We start from the raw sequence: 20,166 nt of genomic DNA, 5'->3' as shown, positions 1-20,166 counted from the left end.
TTGAAGTTAGGTGGATAGTTGTCTCATTGGCAATCATACCACATCTCCTTATTTTGATAAAAGAAGATAACTCAAATTTTAAATATTACTTTAACAATGACATCATTGATATTATCAAAACAGATACTAGATTCATGCACCATGCACAATTAACATAATTTTCTTAACAAGTATGGTTATACACATACACATCATTTTGGAAATTGAATATCTGTGTATAGATTTCATTGATAAATTTCTTGAAATGTTCATAGATAAATATGGGATGTAATGCTCAATGCACTATGTTTGGTTTATCTTAAAAGAAGTGAAAAAGCCTGAAAAATAGATAGCTATCAAGCCAGTGACATAATGGTTTTCATTGGATGAATGCAGTATATGTATTGATTTACTTTTACTTAACATTCCAAGTGAGAACTGGCTCTTTTTTACCTCTCTGTCATGGGTGAACATGAACCTTTAACCTAAATGCCATTCCCAAATCACATGAACAAAATGTCCTCACCCATGATCTTGGTGTTTGTTTTTTCCCACATAGTTTGGATTGTTTTTCATTTTAATTGCAGTAAATGATCTTACGTATATTCATATCTGCTAATAAATCATCATCATTATCATCATTATTTTCATCACTCCCATCTGTTCCTTCTTTTAACTGTCGTACTTTCTTTGCTGCAGCTCGTCGTCTCGCTGAAATAGAAAACTGAACTGTATGCACTCCCTCATAAGCTTAGGAGATAAATAGTTTCATCAAGTGGTGAAACTGTATTAGAAAGTAAAAAGCCATACATCGTCGATTTGAGGAGTCTTTCTTTTTCCGACTAATTTATTTTGTCAAAACAAGTTGAAAATATAAATAAATAATTCCAAAATATTTAAAGTTTTCAAAACTAGCCATCTTTATTCAATGCAAAAATCATGTTTTTCATTGGCAAAGTTGCAAAATATGTCTAAAAAAGAATTGCTGCCACTAGAATTTTTTGCCACAATCAATCAATCAATCAATTACTACATCTTGTTAAGTGAAACAAAATTATCAATAACAACGCTAAAAAGTTAAATAAGAGTAAAATGTTTTGTAAATATTTACTACCTTCCATTATTTTTAATTTATCTTCATCTGTTGTTCTTTCTTCATTGAGCATTACTTCTTCTGCAAACAAACATATATAAAATTGTTAATACTATTTATTCTTATTTTTAAATAATACAATAAAGGATATTATTTAAGAAGAATGAGAACCTGTTTTATGATAACTATAAAAATACTGTATTGAATTTCTCCTACACTTTTTACAATAAGCATCAATTTAAAGTCTTATAACTGTGAGCATGGTAAGTAAAGTGACAATAAAGACATTGTATCACAAATTATGATATGATCAGAGGTTTTCTTGGGTAAAGATTAGATTGAAGTTTCCAGACCCTGGAATTGAACCCAGATGTTTTTGTTAGTTTTGTGTCTTGCTGCATGATGGAAGACTGAGCTGGAGGTCCATGTAATTGGTAGACTTGCTGTATTGGTCAATGATTGAACTAAGGGACAATTTAACTGTTTCATCTGTCAGTTTCACTTGAATGGCACATTTAATTTGAGATAATGCAGCTGCAAATGTAATAGGTTTTGGCCCAAGATTGACCTGAAGGCCAATGCAGTATATTGGTCTAAAACTTGCTGTTTTGGTCCAATGTTGACCTGAAGGCCAATGCAGTATCTTGGTCTAAAACTTGCTGTTTTGGTCCAGGGTTAAACTAAAGGCCAATGCAGTATATTGGTCTAAAACTTGCTGTTTTGGTCCAAGGTTAAACTAAAGGCCAATGCAGCTTAATTCAAATAATATTAATTCTGATAAATCATCACATAACAACATAATAAACATGAAATAAATATCTAGGATTCAGGAACAAGCAAAGTAAGATGCTTTTACAAATCAATGTAGCACTTGCTGTATGGGCCAAAGCTGAACTGAAGGGCAATGAAGTGGGTAACAGACCTATACCTAAGCAAGTACAAAATTGCAAATTATAATATTTATATTGACAAATTTAAAGCTAAGCCATAATGAAATCATATGAATGTTAGACATATAACTGGCATGTCAAAGTGGATATTTCTAAATTTAAAACTAAATTGAGGATTTAAACCAATCGTGTCAAATATAAATAATTGTGAATACATATTTTATATCAAGAAAAGTACTGGTGACAACTTGGAAAATATCTCAATAATACATCTAGGCATTTTAGTGTAAAGTACTCATATTCTTAAAAACTAATTTTCAAAGATTTAGTGAATGATTAACTATGACACAAATCATAATATCCAACAAAAAAATTGCATATTTTCCACTGATTTGACACATGAAAATCAGGATCTAAAACCATGAACTAATAAATGTCAAGTATTTCAAAAAACATGTAAATTGGATCCATGAATGAAAGAACTTTCCCAGTATATATAATAAACTTGGTCTTTTTTTTATTTTAAGAATCAACATATTGAAAAGAAAAAAAAGAGTGTACATGAGAAAATCATCTTATAAAACACTGGGCAAAAACAATATCATAACATAGACAAAAATAATATACCAAAGAAACAAGACTGGTATTGTTGTTCTTCATCATAATGGTATTCAATGATAAACTGCATTAATAACACCTTACAGTTAGATATAAATAGCCCTAACTTCAAGTCAAGATTAAGCAAATTAACAAAAGTATGTCAATACCGTCAGAACTCATACAGATTCTTTGGTTTGATTGTATTGGGTTGCTGTCTTACAGACACTTACATCACCTATTTTATTCATGTGATACTGAAATTTTAATTATGAATAAATTGGTACACAAAGTTTATAAGATAAAGACAGTAGTAATCTTTCTGTGATTTAGGGCTATAATTCCAATGTACAATAAGAAGAATAAAACAACCTTGAAAACTGAAAGTCTATGCACACATCAATGTTTTGTATTTATAAGATAATTATTTAACATGCACAAATTAATGGACCAGTAATAAGGTTGTATTCAGTACTTTTTTAATGGCATTGCTGCAATATCTATATTGAAAATCAATATATTAGATAATTAAGTTGCCACAATCAGAATCAAATTTCCATAAAATGCAACTATCGACCTGATTACTGAAAGGACTGAAATTTATCTTTTATTTTATAGTTTATGTAGTCAATTCTATCAATAATAAGGACAATAATATTGTTGAGAGACAGATTTTATTATTTTTTGTAGACCTATCATATCAATTTACACAATATTAGAAGTTTTCAGGTTTGATTAACTTTTCATAATCACAATATGTTCGAGTTGGATTCTATGGCCTAAAAATACTGATTGGTCAGGTTTTGACCAACAAAATTACATGAAACATGTTATACGACTAATATTTATTGATTTATTTCCAAAAAATAAATAACTTAAAATCAAGTCACATCTCCTTTAATAGACCTCATGAAATTTTTTTAGTTTTTAGATTCTATACTCAACTGCTTTGCATGACAATATGTGATACTTTAATCAAATTAACAATCAGCAACTCATTTTATATTGGTGAACAGGTAGCTAGGGTAAATAGATGTACAGCTCTATAGGACTATTGGACAAAGAAATAATCTAATTAAACCATGTATAATTGAAAACAAAAATTCTATATACAGTTTGGGTCGTATCACTTTTTGTGCAACCAAAATGAAAATTATACATAACTGTAAAATCTCATGATTCCATTTACATGAAATTAATTTCACAGATGCAACTGCAGAGTGTAAACATTGTACTAAAAGAAGATATCATCTTTAATCTTCATAAACATTGAAAACTTGAAATCTAAACATAAACTAATAATTTGAGGAAAGTACAAATTTTGAACTGACTGCTGCATGAGTGATAAGGTGAAGCCTAATAACCTTCTCAAAATCAAAACTGAAATGTATGAATGCTATTGCAATGGCATTCTTAATATCAAAACCTATCATAAATACTTCATATAAATAAGTATTGTAATTTCAGTCATTTTTGTAATGTTTTTATTATTTCATCCAATTACAATAATCAAAACTAATCAATTTTAGAAGCTATCCAAAATTCTATTGTTACATTGAAATCATAAAAATTAAAAATTTATAGCAGATGTATGAATTACTATGAAATGTAACTTCATAAACAGCTTATAACTGAATTGAATATGCGCTAAATCAACAGAATGAGGTTTCTCTAAAACTTGTCTTTTTGCATTGTAAGTTTGTAACAGTGAATCAACTAATGAGAAAGCGATACAGGTTCCTATAGATACACTTGTTTAAATAAGTATCTGATCTACCCTACCCTACAAACAATGCTAATTTGGCACAAAGAATAGGTTAGTGAATGACATATTTTAACTTCAATGATGACATACTTTTTGTGACACAATTTCACAAAATATTTTTAAAATCCTACATTCTAAAGTATTAACACATATTTAAAGACTAAAAGTCAACTCTGACCAAGGAATGATAAATAAGTCAAAACCTTTTATTTTTCCTTGATCCTTATCTAATCTATATCTTACACTTCTCAAGATAGGAACTTCAATGCAATTTTGAATAATCTTTGAAGCATAGAAAGTGATTGATAAAGGTTCATTTTCTTGATTTCAGACTAACTCATTGATGTGCTCCATGTCATGTTAATAAATCCTTTGTATTTTATTACATAAGTTATGAACTTAGAGGTAAACTTAATCCTACGTCAATGAAGCATCTTCATGTGCTCAAATTTATCTATTTACCTCAAAGCTGACCTACTCAATAAGGAACCTACATGCAAGTTAAATGGTGCACCATAAAATTTTATCTTTAATTCAAACAAAATTCATGTGCTTAGTTTTAATGAGAAGCTGATTTTCTCATTAAGTAGCAACTATAGGTAGATAAAATAATCTTACAACTTTTACCTGATTGTATCTGAGATGAACTTTGATATATATCTTATCTCTTAACATGCAGAGGCACATGCAAAAACATGGATGACAAGGGTACTCCAATAGTCGCACTAAACTTGTTGAAGCATATTAAAATGCAGTCAACCATTTTGGCACTTCATATGGAACAAATATGGAAAAAGGACTGTACATAGTTATATTTCTATAGATACTACACATTTATATAAATACTGTTTTTCTACATCTATATCACATACCCTCATCTAAAGATGCATAAAGATAGAATTTATCATTTTTAAACACACGAGTGAAAACATGGAAAAGGTCATGTTACACAGCAGATTAACATATACTCTTACAACAAATAAATAACTTAAAATATTGTTGCCCTATCACTCTTAGTTATTGACCTCATTTGTTTCTGTTAACTGAACTTGATCTGTCAAATGAAGAAATTGTGAAACCTATAAGGGAACACATTCACTTAGACAATCAGAACACTGTGTATAGATTTTAAAACCTTGCATTTTCTATGAAATGTTTTGTAGACTGTTGTTCGTCTTTTCCTTGTTTTACTATTTTTCCCATGGAGTTACCAGTTTCTTCCTCTTATAAATTTTGATTGTGCCTACAATACCTTAGATCTCATTTCTTTTCCCTGTGTTAATTTGAGGGTAACATTTACTGACCATAGACACTAAGGTCTAGACTAGTAAAAATTACTATATATATATGGATATATACTACTGATGTTGTGTATGAATTAAAAAAAATGTGTAAGGGACAATTATTCCACAGATTTAGGTACTTCCACCATTAAATGTTTTTATGCCTTAAATGGAGGAATTAATGATTGGTGTAACTAATTGAATGTATAACTGAACAAAGCAGACAAAACTAATTCTTTCAGTTTCTTTGGATTCAAGTCACCAAAAGTTTGAATAGTAAAACTAATTTCAAAAATATAAAAAGGATATCACAAAAAATAATAGACAGTACAACAGACCCACCTGTGTACAATAGACAGTACAACAGACCCACCGACCCACCTGTGTACAATGGACAGTACAACAGACCAACCTGTGTACAATGGACAGTACAACAGACCCACCTGTGTACAATGGACAGTACAACAGACCCATCCGTGTACAATGGACAGTTTAACAGACCCACCCGTGTACAATGGACAGTTTAACAGACCCACCTGTATACAATGGACAGTTCAACAGACCCACCTGTGTACAATGGACAGTTCAACAGACCCACCTGTATACAATGGACAGTTCAACAGACCCACCTGTGTACAATGGACAGTTCAACAGACCCACCCGTGTACAATGGACAGTTCAACAGACCCACCTGTGTACAATGGACAGTTCAACAGACCCACCGTGTAAAATGGACAGTACAACAGACCCACCCGTGTACAATGGACAGTTCAACAGACCCACCCGTGTTCAATGGACAGTTTAACAGACCCACCTGTATACAATGGACAGTTCAACAGACCCACCTGTGTACAATGGACAGTTCAACAGACCCACCCGTGTACAATGGACAGTTCAACAGACCCACCTGTGTACAATCAAAGACAAACAACAATGAACAACACATGGTCCAGATAATCTGATTTGATACAGGCACATAACAGGAGTGGGGTGGGTTTTATATGCACACAACCTCCCTTTTACCTATCTACACCCTATGTCGTAAAACTAAAACACACAGTAAAAAACCTGAGTAGTACAGCTACCGACAGGATGAAAAAGGGTTCTATAAAATTATCTCTTATTGAGATAATCTGATCTGCATGCAACATATCAGTTAATGAAGACCTGCTTTTAATCAGAACTGTCGTGCTAAAACATAATATTAAGGATGGCCGCTGCTCTGCTAAAAATTAACAAGCTTTTTGAAAGACTGTTATAAATTGATATATATAGTACATAATTAACTGAAATAAAAAAAGCAGCCATTGAAAATTTGGCTGGAAATGATAATATCTAAATTTTTCATTCATTTAACACTGGCATCTTTTTTCTTTAAAAAAAAATAAAAAGGACTTTATAAGATTTTCAAAAATGGCTTAAATAAGAAAAGTAGGGGTTAGCAGGCAAATATTGAATGGCACTAGATGGATAAAATCCAAGAATTCTGAATATCTGACAAAAAGTCAAAAACAAGATAAGCAAATATCCTTAATTTGTCGAGTCAGTGTTAAGAAAGTGCTTTTCAAAACTTGTTTCTGACTTTTGTCCATCAAGGCAAAGGATATGTAATTAGGTGGTATTTCATACTTTTATGAAATTATATATGCACAACATAAGAACTATAAATATCAGTTGGAAAAGGATTGTTTTATCAGATCATTACTAAGAACATAAAAAAATCTGAACAAAAGGTTTACTAGATTACCCCTGCCTTTGGAGTGGGGTATAAAAATGTATTACAATAAAATATATATATAAACTATCACAAAGAAAAAACAAAGACTATAGCAAAAACCATATGTAAGCTACAACGAACAAGGTATGAATTGAAGTTCCAAGTAAAAAAAAAAATCAATCCTCTGTTTTTTATGCTCTTTTATAAAGAGAGTGAAGATTTCAAAGGGACAATTAAACATCATTAGTCAAAGAAAACCAACAATGGCAATTTAAAGTTAAGTCAGCCATTGAAAATGATACAATTTTCCAAATAAGCCACTTTCACAATATAATACAATTAATTATATTGGATGATAAATAGCTTTAATACATGTTTAAACCTTCAAACAAGGACCTAAGAACTACTATTGCCAAACTAGTTTAATTAGCCCCAGTAATCAACTTAATATGTCCCTGCCAATTAAAAGTATGATGACCCAACATTAAGACAGTAAATGCTTCTATTGCATATAATTTTGAAAGAAAATAACTCAAAGACAATTTACATCTAGTTTGTTTCATTCCAAAAATGTGCCAGAGAATCAGCTGCTCAAGTATAGTCACCTTTGGTAACAAACGACATTGCCTGATACAAAAGGACTCTCAAAGTATAATATCTAGATTAATGGTTTTTGAGGCAGTTAAAAAAATGTAAGATGATTGATGCAGTGATTATAATAACTTTTATGATTATTCTTCCTAAAAAAAATAATATATTCCTTCACACAAATTTACATGGGTAAAAATTTATCATAATTTTCTTGCAACAGGTCAGTGGTAATACCATTATGGTATAATTTTTTCAAACAGTTTACACAAGGAAGCCCAATTTTTGTATTCTGAACTTTTAAAATTCATACTAAGAAAATGGCATAACAAAATATTTCTAAATAAATCAGTCAAAATATAATGCAGTCATTCAAAGTCAGATATTTTCATACTAATGTTTGAGCATAGTATGAAATAAGGGCTGATAAGAATAGTTTACAAATATATGAAGACTTCACTACATATTTATATAAATACTGTGTACTACAGCTATATCACATACCCTCTTCTAAGGAAGCGTGAAGAAAGATAGAAATTTATTATTACAATTAACATACCATACAGGTATGTCAAATTAATGATACAGTTAAACATATTAGAAAGGACTATTCTCAACAAATTTTGTATTGACATATTTTTGAGGAATGAAATATGACAGCACACTTACACAAGGCCATATAATACAATTTGAAAATTCTTGTCTGTGGTTGGAACAAACAACTAGAGATTCTTTGTCTGTGGTTTTCATGTAGTATCTTATTGTTGATTTTTGTTAGTTTTAGAATTTGTCATTGAAGGCAGATCACTTCTGTTTAATTTATTCACAACTTTTTTACACTCAAGGTAATTTAGTGCTTGACATTGTATAAACACCCATCTATTGAAGAAGACTGTATGTTGACCTCTAGATGTCCATTAGTTGTGTTGTTGGGTTGCTGTCTAATTGATATATACCACATATCTCCTTTTAATTATACGAATACCAATCTGTACATATTATACATCTATATATAATTTCTATTTGTTTTCAGTCTGTCCTTAGTCAGGAAACTTTTCAATGGCTGATACTAGTTATATCTTTTATTGCTGAATTTGTGATGATTTTTTTTTTTTTTTTCCAATTTGTTTATGCTGTCTCAATCACTTATATCCCACATCTTGTTTTATTTATATATATATATATATCTTCAGTCATCAAATCCAAATTTTCGTAACTCTTTGAAATGTTTCTCTAAGCTGATTATTTTTTCAATAATAAATATGACTAATTTTTTAAAACAGCAAGTCAACAAAAGTGCCATATTCATGGCCATTATAAGATTAAAAGTTGTAATTAACAATATTGTAAAAAAACAAAAGGCCTTTGTTTCTTCCCTTATTCAGTTATTGTCATACTATTCAAATGGACCCTTATCCAATGTTACGTTTCTGCTAAGTTTTACATTTGAGCTTCAAATATTACATACTGTAAAACCTATATGAAATGTTAAACTGAACAAATGATGCTGATATGGAAACAGTTGCTGTAAACACAGGCTTACAAAAATATATGGCTTAAAATTACAAAAAGGAAATGATTAAAATCAAGCACAATGAAGCAATAATAAAAGGATCCATGTGATAAACTTTTATACTATATATAAGTTATACCTGCTTTTAATATCCATTCTAAATATCCATCTAACTCTCTCTCTATCTGTTGCTGTCTGCGTAATTTAAAGAAAGCACGGCGGTTTTCAACTCTCTCTCTCTCTTTGGCAAATTCACTGAAATGAAAGTTAATTTGATATAATTCTATGTTTACCATATTAATTTATTACCTTGTTTCATTTTTCATGGTCATCAATATAAAAATAAGAAGATGTGGTATAAACCATTTACAGTGTATGTTAGTTCTACATAGAGCATGGAATATTATCAGTTTCATGGATGAGAACATGCACATGAATCAATGAAATAGAGAAACCTTGCACATAAAAACAATCATATTCTTAAAAGAAAACATGTGCCAAATCAAGAACTCTGCTAATGATTGTTTTAGCAATAAAAGTATAGGTATTTCTTTGTTTTACTTTTAGAGAACTTTTTGTTGATGGCTGATATGTGATACTATAGTAAGTCTTTGCTAAATGTATTCACAGCTTGTCTAGACTTCAGTGATCTTGAGCTTGCCATACTTCATAGACCCCATCTTCATTTGAAGACAGTAGATGTTGTTGTTTTTTTTTCTGTGTCATTGGGTTGTCCATCAACATATACCTAACATCTTCTTTTTCAATGTGAATAATCATGATTCATTTAGTTGGAGTCATAACTGTTTTTTGTTTAATAATTTTTTTATTTTTTTTTAACAGATGTACCAGTTCACAAAATAATCATCACAAATATTTTTAACATATACAATACACCTTAAAATGGTATGGAAAATGAAATTAATTATAGTCTATCAATTTTTATTTTGATGAGAAAGGTAAAATGAAATATATGAAACGTACGATTAGTGTTAGTTCTAAGCTGTCAAATTATCATTTTTTTCTCAGAAAAATTAGAAACTAAGTACAAATGTATTTTCTTCTCGTTATTTGTTCCCTTACAAGACAGCAATCTAGTACAATTAATCTGAGCTGATATGTGATACTGTGAAGTCAATTTTTTTTCAGCAATAAAACAATGTGGTAATTTGATAACAGTCCAATAGAAATATATCACTTGCTACAGCAAATGTCCATATTGATCAGGAGAGTAATAGATCAATTTGACTCGTTACTCTCAGGATGGATAGCATTACCATTTTCCAAGTCGACAGATTCTTAATCAAATTTTCACGGTTATACCAAACACCAATGTTGAAATTGGAACCTGAGATTTTACACAAAATTGAAATAAATTTGAAGATAAATGTATTTGTTCTACAAACAGTCATTTAGTTACACAGAGTTCAGAGAAATCAATAAGATCTAAAAATAGGAAATGTTTATGTTTGATAGGAATAATACTTCACTGATATTTGTAGAATATTTCCATTTGTGTACATTCTCCTGATAATGCCACTTTTCTACCAAGGGAATGTTTGGCTTTTATGTGATGGTTAAAAATCATAAAAATGCATTACAAATACATAAATAACAGTAGCCTGCATTAAGGCTATTTAATTCATATATGCTGATTGTCCTAAAGGCCAGGGCCAGATTATAATTCTGATTTAAATGTATATTTCAAAATATTTTTATTTAAAAAATTGGAAATAATTACAGAGGTTGTATGTATAAAATAATAATTGCACAAGAAAATTGTAACATAAAGTGGAAATCTAGTACTAATGGTAACAAACAGTGGAAATATTATTTCAAACTAAGACAATTTTTTTAGAGGCCTACATCAAATGGTCATGCATTTCTCAGCCTGTTAGATGTGTACTAATTGGTACTTTAGTCTGGGAGAACATGATTTATTTATTAGTTGTAATTGAACTAGCTTTCAGTAACAGCAAGTACTCTTATTTATTCAGTTTGTACTAATCTTGTGCTGTTACACCACTGTCCCAGGTTAGGGGAGGCTTGAGGGCTCAAAAACATGTTTAACCCCCCACACACACATTTTGTATGTGCCTGTCCCAAGTCAGGAGCCTGTAGTTCAGAGGTTGCCCATGGTTCATGTCTATCATACTGTGGATTCAGTATTATTCATTGGATTACCAATTTTCTTGGTTTTCGAGGGAAGAGGTGAACCACAAATTTAAATGTTCAATGAATTTGAAATTTTCTATCTGGTTGTATGCAGACTTTGGTAAAACCACGAAATCACATATCCATGAAAGTTTTCCGCAATCCACGAAAATTGGTACTCACGAAAATAAATGAATCCACAGTATTTGTTTTTCGTAAATTGTTTTATTATAGATAATTAATTGCTTACATCCACTTCATTTGAACTTTGATGGATAGTTGTGTCATTGGCAATCATACCACATCTCCTTATTTTTTATATACAACACATCATGAAGGAGTACTAAATTACTGCTGTTGAGCTAAACAATGAAGCTTTATACAGAAGCTGTATAATTCATTTGTGTTAAAAAAAATACATCTTTGTGAAGTAAGATATTAATAGGTGGAGAAATGGTATAGACACTTGTCCAATGTGGAACAGGCAGTGGCAGATCCAGAAATTTTCATAAGAAGGGCCCACTGACTGCCTAAGAAGGGGCCCGCTCTAGTCATGCTTCAGTGATTCCCTAAATAATCAACCAAATTTTTCCCATAAAAGGGGGCCAGGGCCCCCTGGAAAACCCTCTAAATCCGCCCCTGACAGTGTTTGTTGCTCTCTAGATATACTGATTTGGATTTTAATACGGTTATTAATGTATAGCCCACATCTATATCATACCAGTATATAAAGTATAATAAATATTCTTCCAAGCTTTTAGTCTTTCAAAGGTCATATGCTTTGAATATTTGCAAATGGGATAGGCAAAGTAAAACAAAATCATTTATATCTTTCAAAGTATTCAAAAGGTCAACCAATCAGGCTTTGGGATAGGCAAGGTTAAACAAATTCATTTATTTCTTTCAAAGTATTCAAAAGGTCAACCAATCAGGCTTTGTTTAAGGCTTTAAATACTTGGTTTTATTTTTCATCACAAAAAAAAAATATGCAACTTGCTGTCATTATCACTGATATTTATATTTCAATGTTTTGTCCTTCAATTTTAAACTTGAGAAATGGAAGTGATGTCTTTTTCCATGTCATTTCCTTCAGTGAAGCATGAAATGCAGATCAGATTGATGTAACTCTAGTGGAAGGATGTTGTATTCTCACAGCTTAACACCAAGACATATGATTGTAGGTCAATTGGCATCAGAGACCTGAACTCTTAACCCTCTTCATGTATAATGTAAGCCCCTGAAGTTTTTTAGCGACTGTGTTTGTTGGCAGGCACGCAAATCCTCTGACTGATATGTTCAATCTAAACAAAAAAGGGTAATTGTGGCCCAGTTATGTTCCAGAGGAAGGGAGTTTTGAATAGGTAAACAGATGGTATTAATGCCAAGTGACAATAGGCATCATTTTGACCTTTTGACTTGAAAAAAATCTTTTAAAAAGTACAATACAACAACTTGGATACCAACTTTATCAATACAATCAAGTTACTGGCCTCAACACAATATCTAAACATATCTCACAAGAAAATCAATAATCTTTTCTCATTTGTTCTGTTGTAAACATTAATAACATTAGTTTGTTTACATAAAAATCACAGCAGAATTGTGTCTAGTCCCATCTGGATTCAAGTGGCTTGTAGACAAATATTTGATATTGTCAGTATAAAACTTTTAGGACTGAAGAATGTTGGTTATGAGTGAATTTTCCATCATTCTGGTTATTAGATCACATATTAACTTTGAGCCCAGCCTTTCCCTCACAAAAAAATACCTGCTTCAAGATGCCTTTAAAAAAGAAGTGAATTGGGGTAAAATATCATTTACTGTATAATGCTGTGGCTTATATCTACTTTTGCCCAAACTATCAATAAATTGCCCATTTTACATCAAATATGTCAATTTTTACATGTAAATAAATAAAATGAAAGTTACATTACAACTTAAATTTAGGCACTAAAGTCTATAGAGAATATTATGCAATTATTTACCAATAAAATAAACATAATTTTGAAAGTTTTTTTTATTATGTTGTTTCTAATCAAAATTCCTGCTTTGGAAACAGACCTCTTAAGGATGATTATGACCAAGCTCAGTAGTTTCATGGATGCACTTTATATTCAGAGAGAGCAAGACAGATTGAAACATTTCCATCCCACTGATTTCTCAAGGAAATAAGAGAAACTGGTTCAGTTTGTCAAGTGGATGTAAACACTTACATGTGGAATGTGCAAAGAGCACTGCTGCTTGTTAAAAAGTTATGATGTGTTATCTACCTAGTAAGATAAATACTGCTTTTCTTTAAAAAAGAAGTCCTTAGCTAAATAGATTTCAAACTAGATTTGATGGTATGGCACGATTGGCCAACAAACAGCCTAATTAGGAAAAGAAGGTCAATCGAAACATCTGTAAGTCATTATTACACACAAATGCACCAAAAATCAATACTCTGATATTATAATGTAAAATACAATGTATACAACACTACTTACCCACTTAACACTCCTAAAACTAAATTGAGCATAAAAAAGGATCCTAATATAATAAGTGGGTAAAAATATATCCAGTTAAACCATGATCCCATTGCATCATTTGTCTGAAAATAGATAAAATATTGTAGCTTATACATGTAATAAAATTTAATAGTTTCTAAATTATACATATTTTTTTTTATTATGGAAGTTTTCAAATTAAATAATAATCAATTTAGTACCAGACCTTATTTAAGGTATATCTAATTTTGGAGATGAACATGCAATTTCTACACATCTTTGATTGCCTTTTGCAAGTATCTTAATTTATAAGCATAGATATGGAGATGTAACACTCTGAAGTACCAATGTACACCCTGGGGCAATACTGAAGGGTGTTCAAATCTTCAAATCTAAAGATATGGACATAAAAACCAATTTATCCCCAGTTGAATTAATAGCTGCATTCTACCGTAAAGCCATATTGTTATTCTATTTTTGATACCAAATAACTAATCATTGGATCTTTTTTTAAACATTTATACACTGGAAGATGATGCTGCCACTAATCTGATTTATGCAATCTTCCTTAGAGTTGGAAAGATTCTAGTAAGCTATAGTGAAAGACCAATAACCAAAATGGTATTTTGGATTTCAGTCCAGAAAAAAAAAATGGTGCAGAAAAAAAAAACTGTTTTTTAAATCACCATTTTGCTCTAGTCTTTGTTTGCAATGCTTTTCCCCTAATAAAACTGCCATTCAGTATAGTATGATAAATCAAATGGCCCTCCAAAATAGGCTTTCAATGCAGCAGGCTCCAAAATAGGCTTTCAATGCAGCAGGCTCCAAAATAGGCTTTCAATGCAGCAGGGAGATTTTGGATTAAGATTGCTAACTAATTTTACCTGTGTTCACACCTGACAGGAGAATGTATTAATCAGTTCAGATGAGTTATTTTCATTACTTTTCAGCAAATGCAATAGACAAATTGGATTTAAAAATTAAAAATTGTATTCAGTAACATAGAAAATGTAATTTTTACAGTTCTTCCAAAGTCACAAACATATAATTTATTGGGATGTATTAGGGATGTGTGCAAGTATCCCCCTTTTTAACTTGTACAAGAGTAGAATGCAAAATAATTTAATGCTAATAAAAACGAATGGAACCATATTTTAAGCAGTAATCTAAAACAAACTGAATGCCTGCTATTTGATAATAAAAACAAATCCTGTAGGTGAATCCCAATGTATTCCTAATTGATGATTAACTTGAAACTTTCAGTTTTCATTTCTTTCTCAAAATCAAAATTAGCATGGCCTATTCCTGACAAATTTGCAATTTTGAGGTCAAGTTATAGTAAATGGGTCATGTCACAGATTTTTATACGATTTTGTATACAACTGTGTTATGTCATTATGTTAAACTAGAACTAAAAATAAAAAAAAATATCCATTTATCTCTTTTATTTTTAAAAAAATTTATCAAATGAAAACCTTCAACATGTTCAAAATAGATGTACATGCATGTAAAATCGATGAAAAACGTAATGTTGTCTTAAAAATCATCAAATCTCCAAAAACCAATGCATAGATTTTTATTAAAAATTTATATTTGTTGCTACATAAATGACAAAGTGGTGTTCTATAAGGGGAGGAATTAAAAAAAAAAAAAATAGCATAAACTTAAGTAAGTAGGAAATTAAATTTTCATATCTTTAAAGTGAAACAAAGAAATTACTAATAAACAAAAGTATTTACAGTAACCTTGCCTTATCTGGAAACACAAATTTCAAAGCAGTGTATACATTTTTGAAGTTGTTAAAGGTGGGTGAAATATAGCCAAGCTATTTTATATATTTATATGAATAAAAAGACATTTTTCTGCACCATATAATTTACAGTATGCACTTTCAAATCATGTTTTTTGCTTTTTCTAGTTGATTAGAAAAACATTAATTCTAGTGCAATGAGAAATCTACATACATAAAACTAATATCATACTTAATTTTATATTTAGATATAAGCTACTTAATTTTATAATTTGAATTATCGATCAGACACAATGAAACTCGTATGTCAGAAAGATTCTGCATTATTCATCCAAGAAAAGTCAATGAGTTTCTATACTAATTTAACCAGACAGAAATTTCATAACATCCATAAAAGATGAATATTAAAATTCCCCAAACATCTTCTGATGTTATACAATAAAAAATGCTGATCAGCATCGACCCTAATTCGACATGACAAAAATTTTGCATTATGATTACACATAAAGAATTTTCCTTCTTTATAAATCAATATTTGTATTAAGATATATTCTGCCCCTTATAACCTCCGGGGAAATCTTGATAATATTACTGATTTTTTTTATGGTTGATCAATGATACTATATCGTCATGAGATTAACAAAGACATGGCATTTGAATGTACATAATAAGTTGTAATGGTGTACTGAAATTGTCTGGAGCAATTACAAACTCATATTGATGAAAATCAATCAAAATAAAAAATTGTGAACAATATGAAGAAATTTATTTTTCACAGCAAAAGTGCATGATTCCTGTAGGCTTCCTGCCTATTATGACTCATTTATATACTTGAAATGTAGTTAGAATAAAGTCTTCTTTTTTAAAATTTCAATAATTACTTACATTAAACGTGTCTTGAACCTTACTTTAGCATTACTGGTAAATTATCAAGGGATTTTATAATCACAAATTACTTAAAACCTCTTTCAAATACAAATAAAATTTGGTTTGTAAGTTTGTAAGTGTGGTTTTACATGTAGAAACATTATAAACTAGAGGCTCTCAAGAGCCTGTGTCGCTCACCTGACTCTACTTTGGTTTTAGAAATCATGTAAAGATAGATAAAAATCATAACAGATACCCAAATAATGATTGACGCCAAATTTGGATTAATATTGGTCCCGTTATTTAATAAAATATCCTGGTGGCCATTTTGAACAGTAAATCGGCAACAAAGTAGCAACACTTGGTCAGCACTTCATAAGGAACATTCATGCCATGTTTGGTTTCATTCCATTCAGTGGTACTCTAAAAGAAGACATTTGTATGTATTTCCCATAGGGTCCTATGTTAAACTAAGCCCCCCCCCCCCCCTAGCGGCCATCTTGGATGATGGATCGACTGCAAAGTAACAACACTTGGTCAGCAACTCATAAGGAACATTCATGCCATGTTTGGTTCAATTCCATTCAGTGGTTCTCTAAAAGAAGACAATTGTATGTATTTCCCATAGGGTCCTATGTTAAACTAAGTCCCCCGCTGTCGGCCATCTTGGATGATGGATCGGCTGCAAAGTAACAACACTTGGTCAACATCTCATAAGGAACATTCATGCCATGTTTGGTTCCATTCCATTTATTGGTTCTCTAAAAGAAGACATTTTTATGTATTTCCCAAAGGGTCCTATGTAAAACTAAGTCCCCCACTGGGGGCCATCTTGGATGATGGATCAGCTACAAAGTAACAACACTTGGTCAACATCTCATAAGGAAGATTCATGCCATGTTTGGTTTCATTCCATTCAGTGGTTCACTAAAAGAAGACATTTGTATGTATTTCCCATAGGGTCCTATGTTCAACTAAGTCCCCCGCTGGCGGCCATCTTGGATGATGGATCGGCTACAAAGTAACAACACTTGGTCAGAACCTCATAAGGAACATTCATGCCATGTTTGGTTTCATTCCATTCAGTGGTTCTCTAAAAGAAGACATTTGTATGTATTTCCCATAGGGTCCTATGTTAAACTAAGTCCCCCGCTGGCGGCCATCTTGGATGTTGGACCGACTGCAAAGTAACAACACTTGGTCAGCATCTCATACGGAACATTCATGCCATGTTTGGTTCCATTCCATTCAGTGGTTCTCTAAAAGAAGACATTTTTATGTATTTCCCATAGGGTCCTATGTTAAACTAAGTCCCCCGCTGGCGGCCATCTTGGATGATGGATCGGCTACAAAGTAACAACACTTGGTCAGCACCTCATAAGGAACATTCATGCCATGTTTGGTTTCATTCCATTCAGTGGTTCTCTAAAAGAAGACATTTGTATGTATTTCCCATAGGGTCCTATGTTAAACTAAGTTCCCCGATGGCAGCCATCTTAGATGATGGATCGGCTACAAAGTAACAACACATGGTCAACACCTCATAAGGAACATTCATGCCATGTTTGGTTTTATTCCATTCAGTGGTTCTCTAAAAGAAGTCATTTGTATGCATTTCCCATAGGGTCCTATGTTAAACTAAGTCCCCCGCTGGCGGCCATCTTGGATGATGGATCGGCTACAAAGTAACAACACTTGGTGAGCACCTCATAAGGAACATTCATGCCATGTTATGTTTTATTCCATTCAGTGGTTCTCTAAAAGAAGTCATTTGTATGCATTTCCCATAGGGTCCTATGTTAAACTTAGTCCCCCGCTGGCGGCCATCTTGGATGATGGATCGGCTACAAAGTAACAACACTTGGTCAGCACCTCATAAGGAACATTCATGCTATGTTTGGTTTCATTCCATTCAGTGGTTCTCTAGAAGAAGTTCAAAATGTAAAAAGTTAACGCCGACGACGGACGACGACGGACGACGCCGGACGACGCCGGACGACGACGGACGACGGACAACGGACGCCAAGTGATGAGAAAAGCTCACTTGGCCCTTTGGGCCAGGTGAGCTAAAAAGGAATATCACACATCTTGTCTGTTGGTCTTTTTCTTTTTCAGCCATGGCGTTGTCAGTTTTTTTTTGACTTATGAGTTTGAATGTCCCTTTGGTATCTTTCGCCTCTCTTTTATTAAAAGAGACAAAGACATCTCCTTTTTATTTTAAAAGTGAAGTTGTTTATACTATAATAGACCTCATAAAGGAAAAAGTAGGATCTGCCAGGTTCTTATTTGGGCTTGTAAATTAGCAGACAAAAATAATTAGATGCTACAAATATTGGTAACTTTTTTCACCTCGTAAATCTAGACCTTTATGAAATTGATAACATTAGCTGTGTCTTGAAGACCATATTTGATTGTGATGTTTGTCATTGAGGTGATGTCATAATAGCTTTTTACCTAATTTTAGCAAACATATGTTAATTTCATTAACATTTCTGCTAAATCAATAAAGAGCACAATTATTGCCTTAAACTATTTTTTCGTCAGAAAGTAGATAAAAATACAATACACTTTTTGAGTAAATATCTTTTTGGACAAGTCATGTGCTCTATATTATTTCTTAGTTAAATTGTCACAATTTTTGACTAACTAACCTTTTTACCGAATTTAAAATTACTGTCTTTTCATGGCTGTATTACCAATGAATGAGAAATATTCTAAACTAAAACAGCAATGTTTTATATAAAAATGTTAAATCATTAATGAAAGTGAAATAGTGAAATGATAATTCGCTTTTAGCAGCCAGTTTAGTTCACTTTTGTAAAAATAAGCTAAGAAACATTGCTGATGAATTATTTACTTACAAGTGAATAATTCGACCTCATTGAATCCGTATTCATGTGACCTTCAATTTAACCCATTAGCTAGAGATTGTTTATGCAAGTATTAGTCGTGTTCAGCCATTCAAAAGAAAAGAATGTCAACATTGAAAGTGAAACAAGGGTGAACCATTTCGTTGACTGATTGGATCCACAAAAAATCATTCTTATACAGGTAAAAACGATGAATAACTTATTTTTAAACCTATAACATGAAATCAAACAGACCTAGAAAAGTCCAATTGCACGAGGTTGCTATCTATTTATATTTATGTTCATGTTTATATTCGGTTATGTGACCGTCGGCAGTCTTTGGAGTCATCTCGATGGTTAATTAGATGGCGTCTAGACTAAAATACACATGAAATGCTGATATATAGGGCGTATGACAATTGCGCCGATTTTAAAAAGTTTCGATCTTTCATTTGCGCTTATTTGATTCTTTCATTTGCGCCGATTAAGCACATGTAAATTACAAGTGAATGTTATATTTTAGTTATCAATATAAACCTCTTACATTAGCCAGTTATACATATGTTATAAATTGTCAATTATAACATGCATATAACTGTTGTCCCCTGCAAATAGATTGTTGTTGTTTTCATCTG

At 31.5% G+C, this 20,166-nt stretch overlaps 1 protein-coding gene across 11 annotated transcripts in view; it reads right to left on the bottom strand.

The window, feature by feature from the left end:
- The window catches only part of LOC127730732 (voltage-dependent calcium channel type A subunit alpha-1-like), a 213,932-nt gene that overhangs the window by 71,058 nt on the left and 122,708 nt on the right, over positions 1-20,166 (bottom strand). For all 11 annotated transcript variants that reach the window (XM_052239259.1, XM_052239253.1, XM_052239250.1 and 8 more), the window contains 4 exons: positions 14,066-14,169; positions 9,565-9,680; positions 1,094-1,153; positions 580-690 (listed from right to left, as the gene is read on the bottom strand). In XM_052239259.1, the coding sequence (XP_052095219.1) occupies positions 580-690; positions 1,094-1,153; positions 9,565-9,680; positions 14,066-14,169 (391 nt within the window). The remainder of the gene's footprint in view (positions 1-579; positions 691-1,093; positions 1,154-9,564; positions 9,681-14,065; positions 14,170-20,166) is intronic.

This window comes from Mytilus californianus, unplaced genomic scaffold, assembly GCF_021869535.1.
Source record: "Mytilus californianus isolate M0D057914Y unplaced genomic scaffold, xbMytCali1.0.p SCAF_2, whole genome shotgun sequence".
In the NCBI taxonomy this organism is placed as follows: Eukaryota; Metazoa; Mollusca; class Bivalvia; order Mytilida; family Mytilidae; genus Mytilus; species Mytilus californianus.
This window is presented reverse-complemented; position numbering and strand designations above follow the sequence as displayed.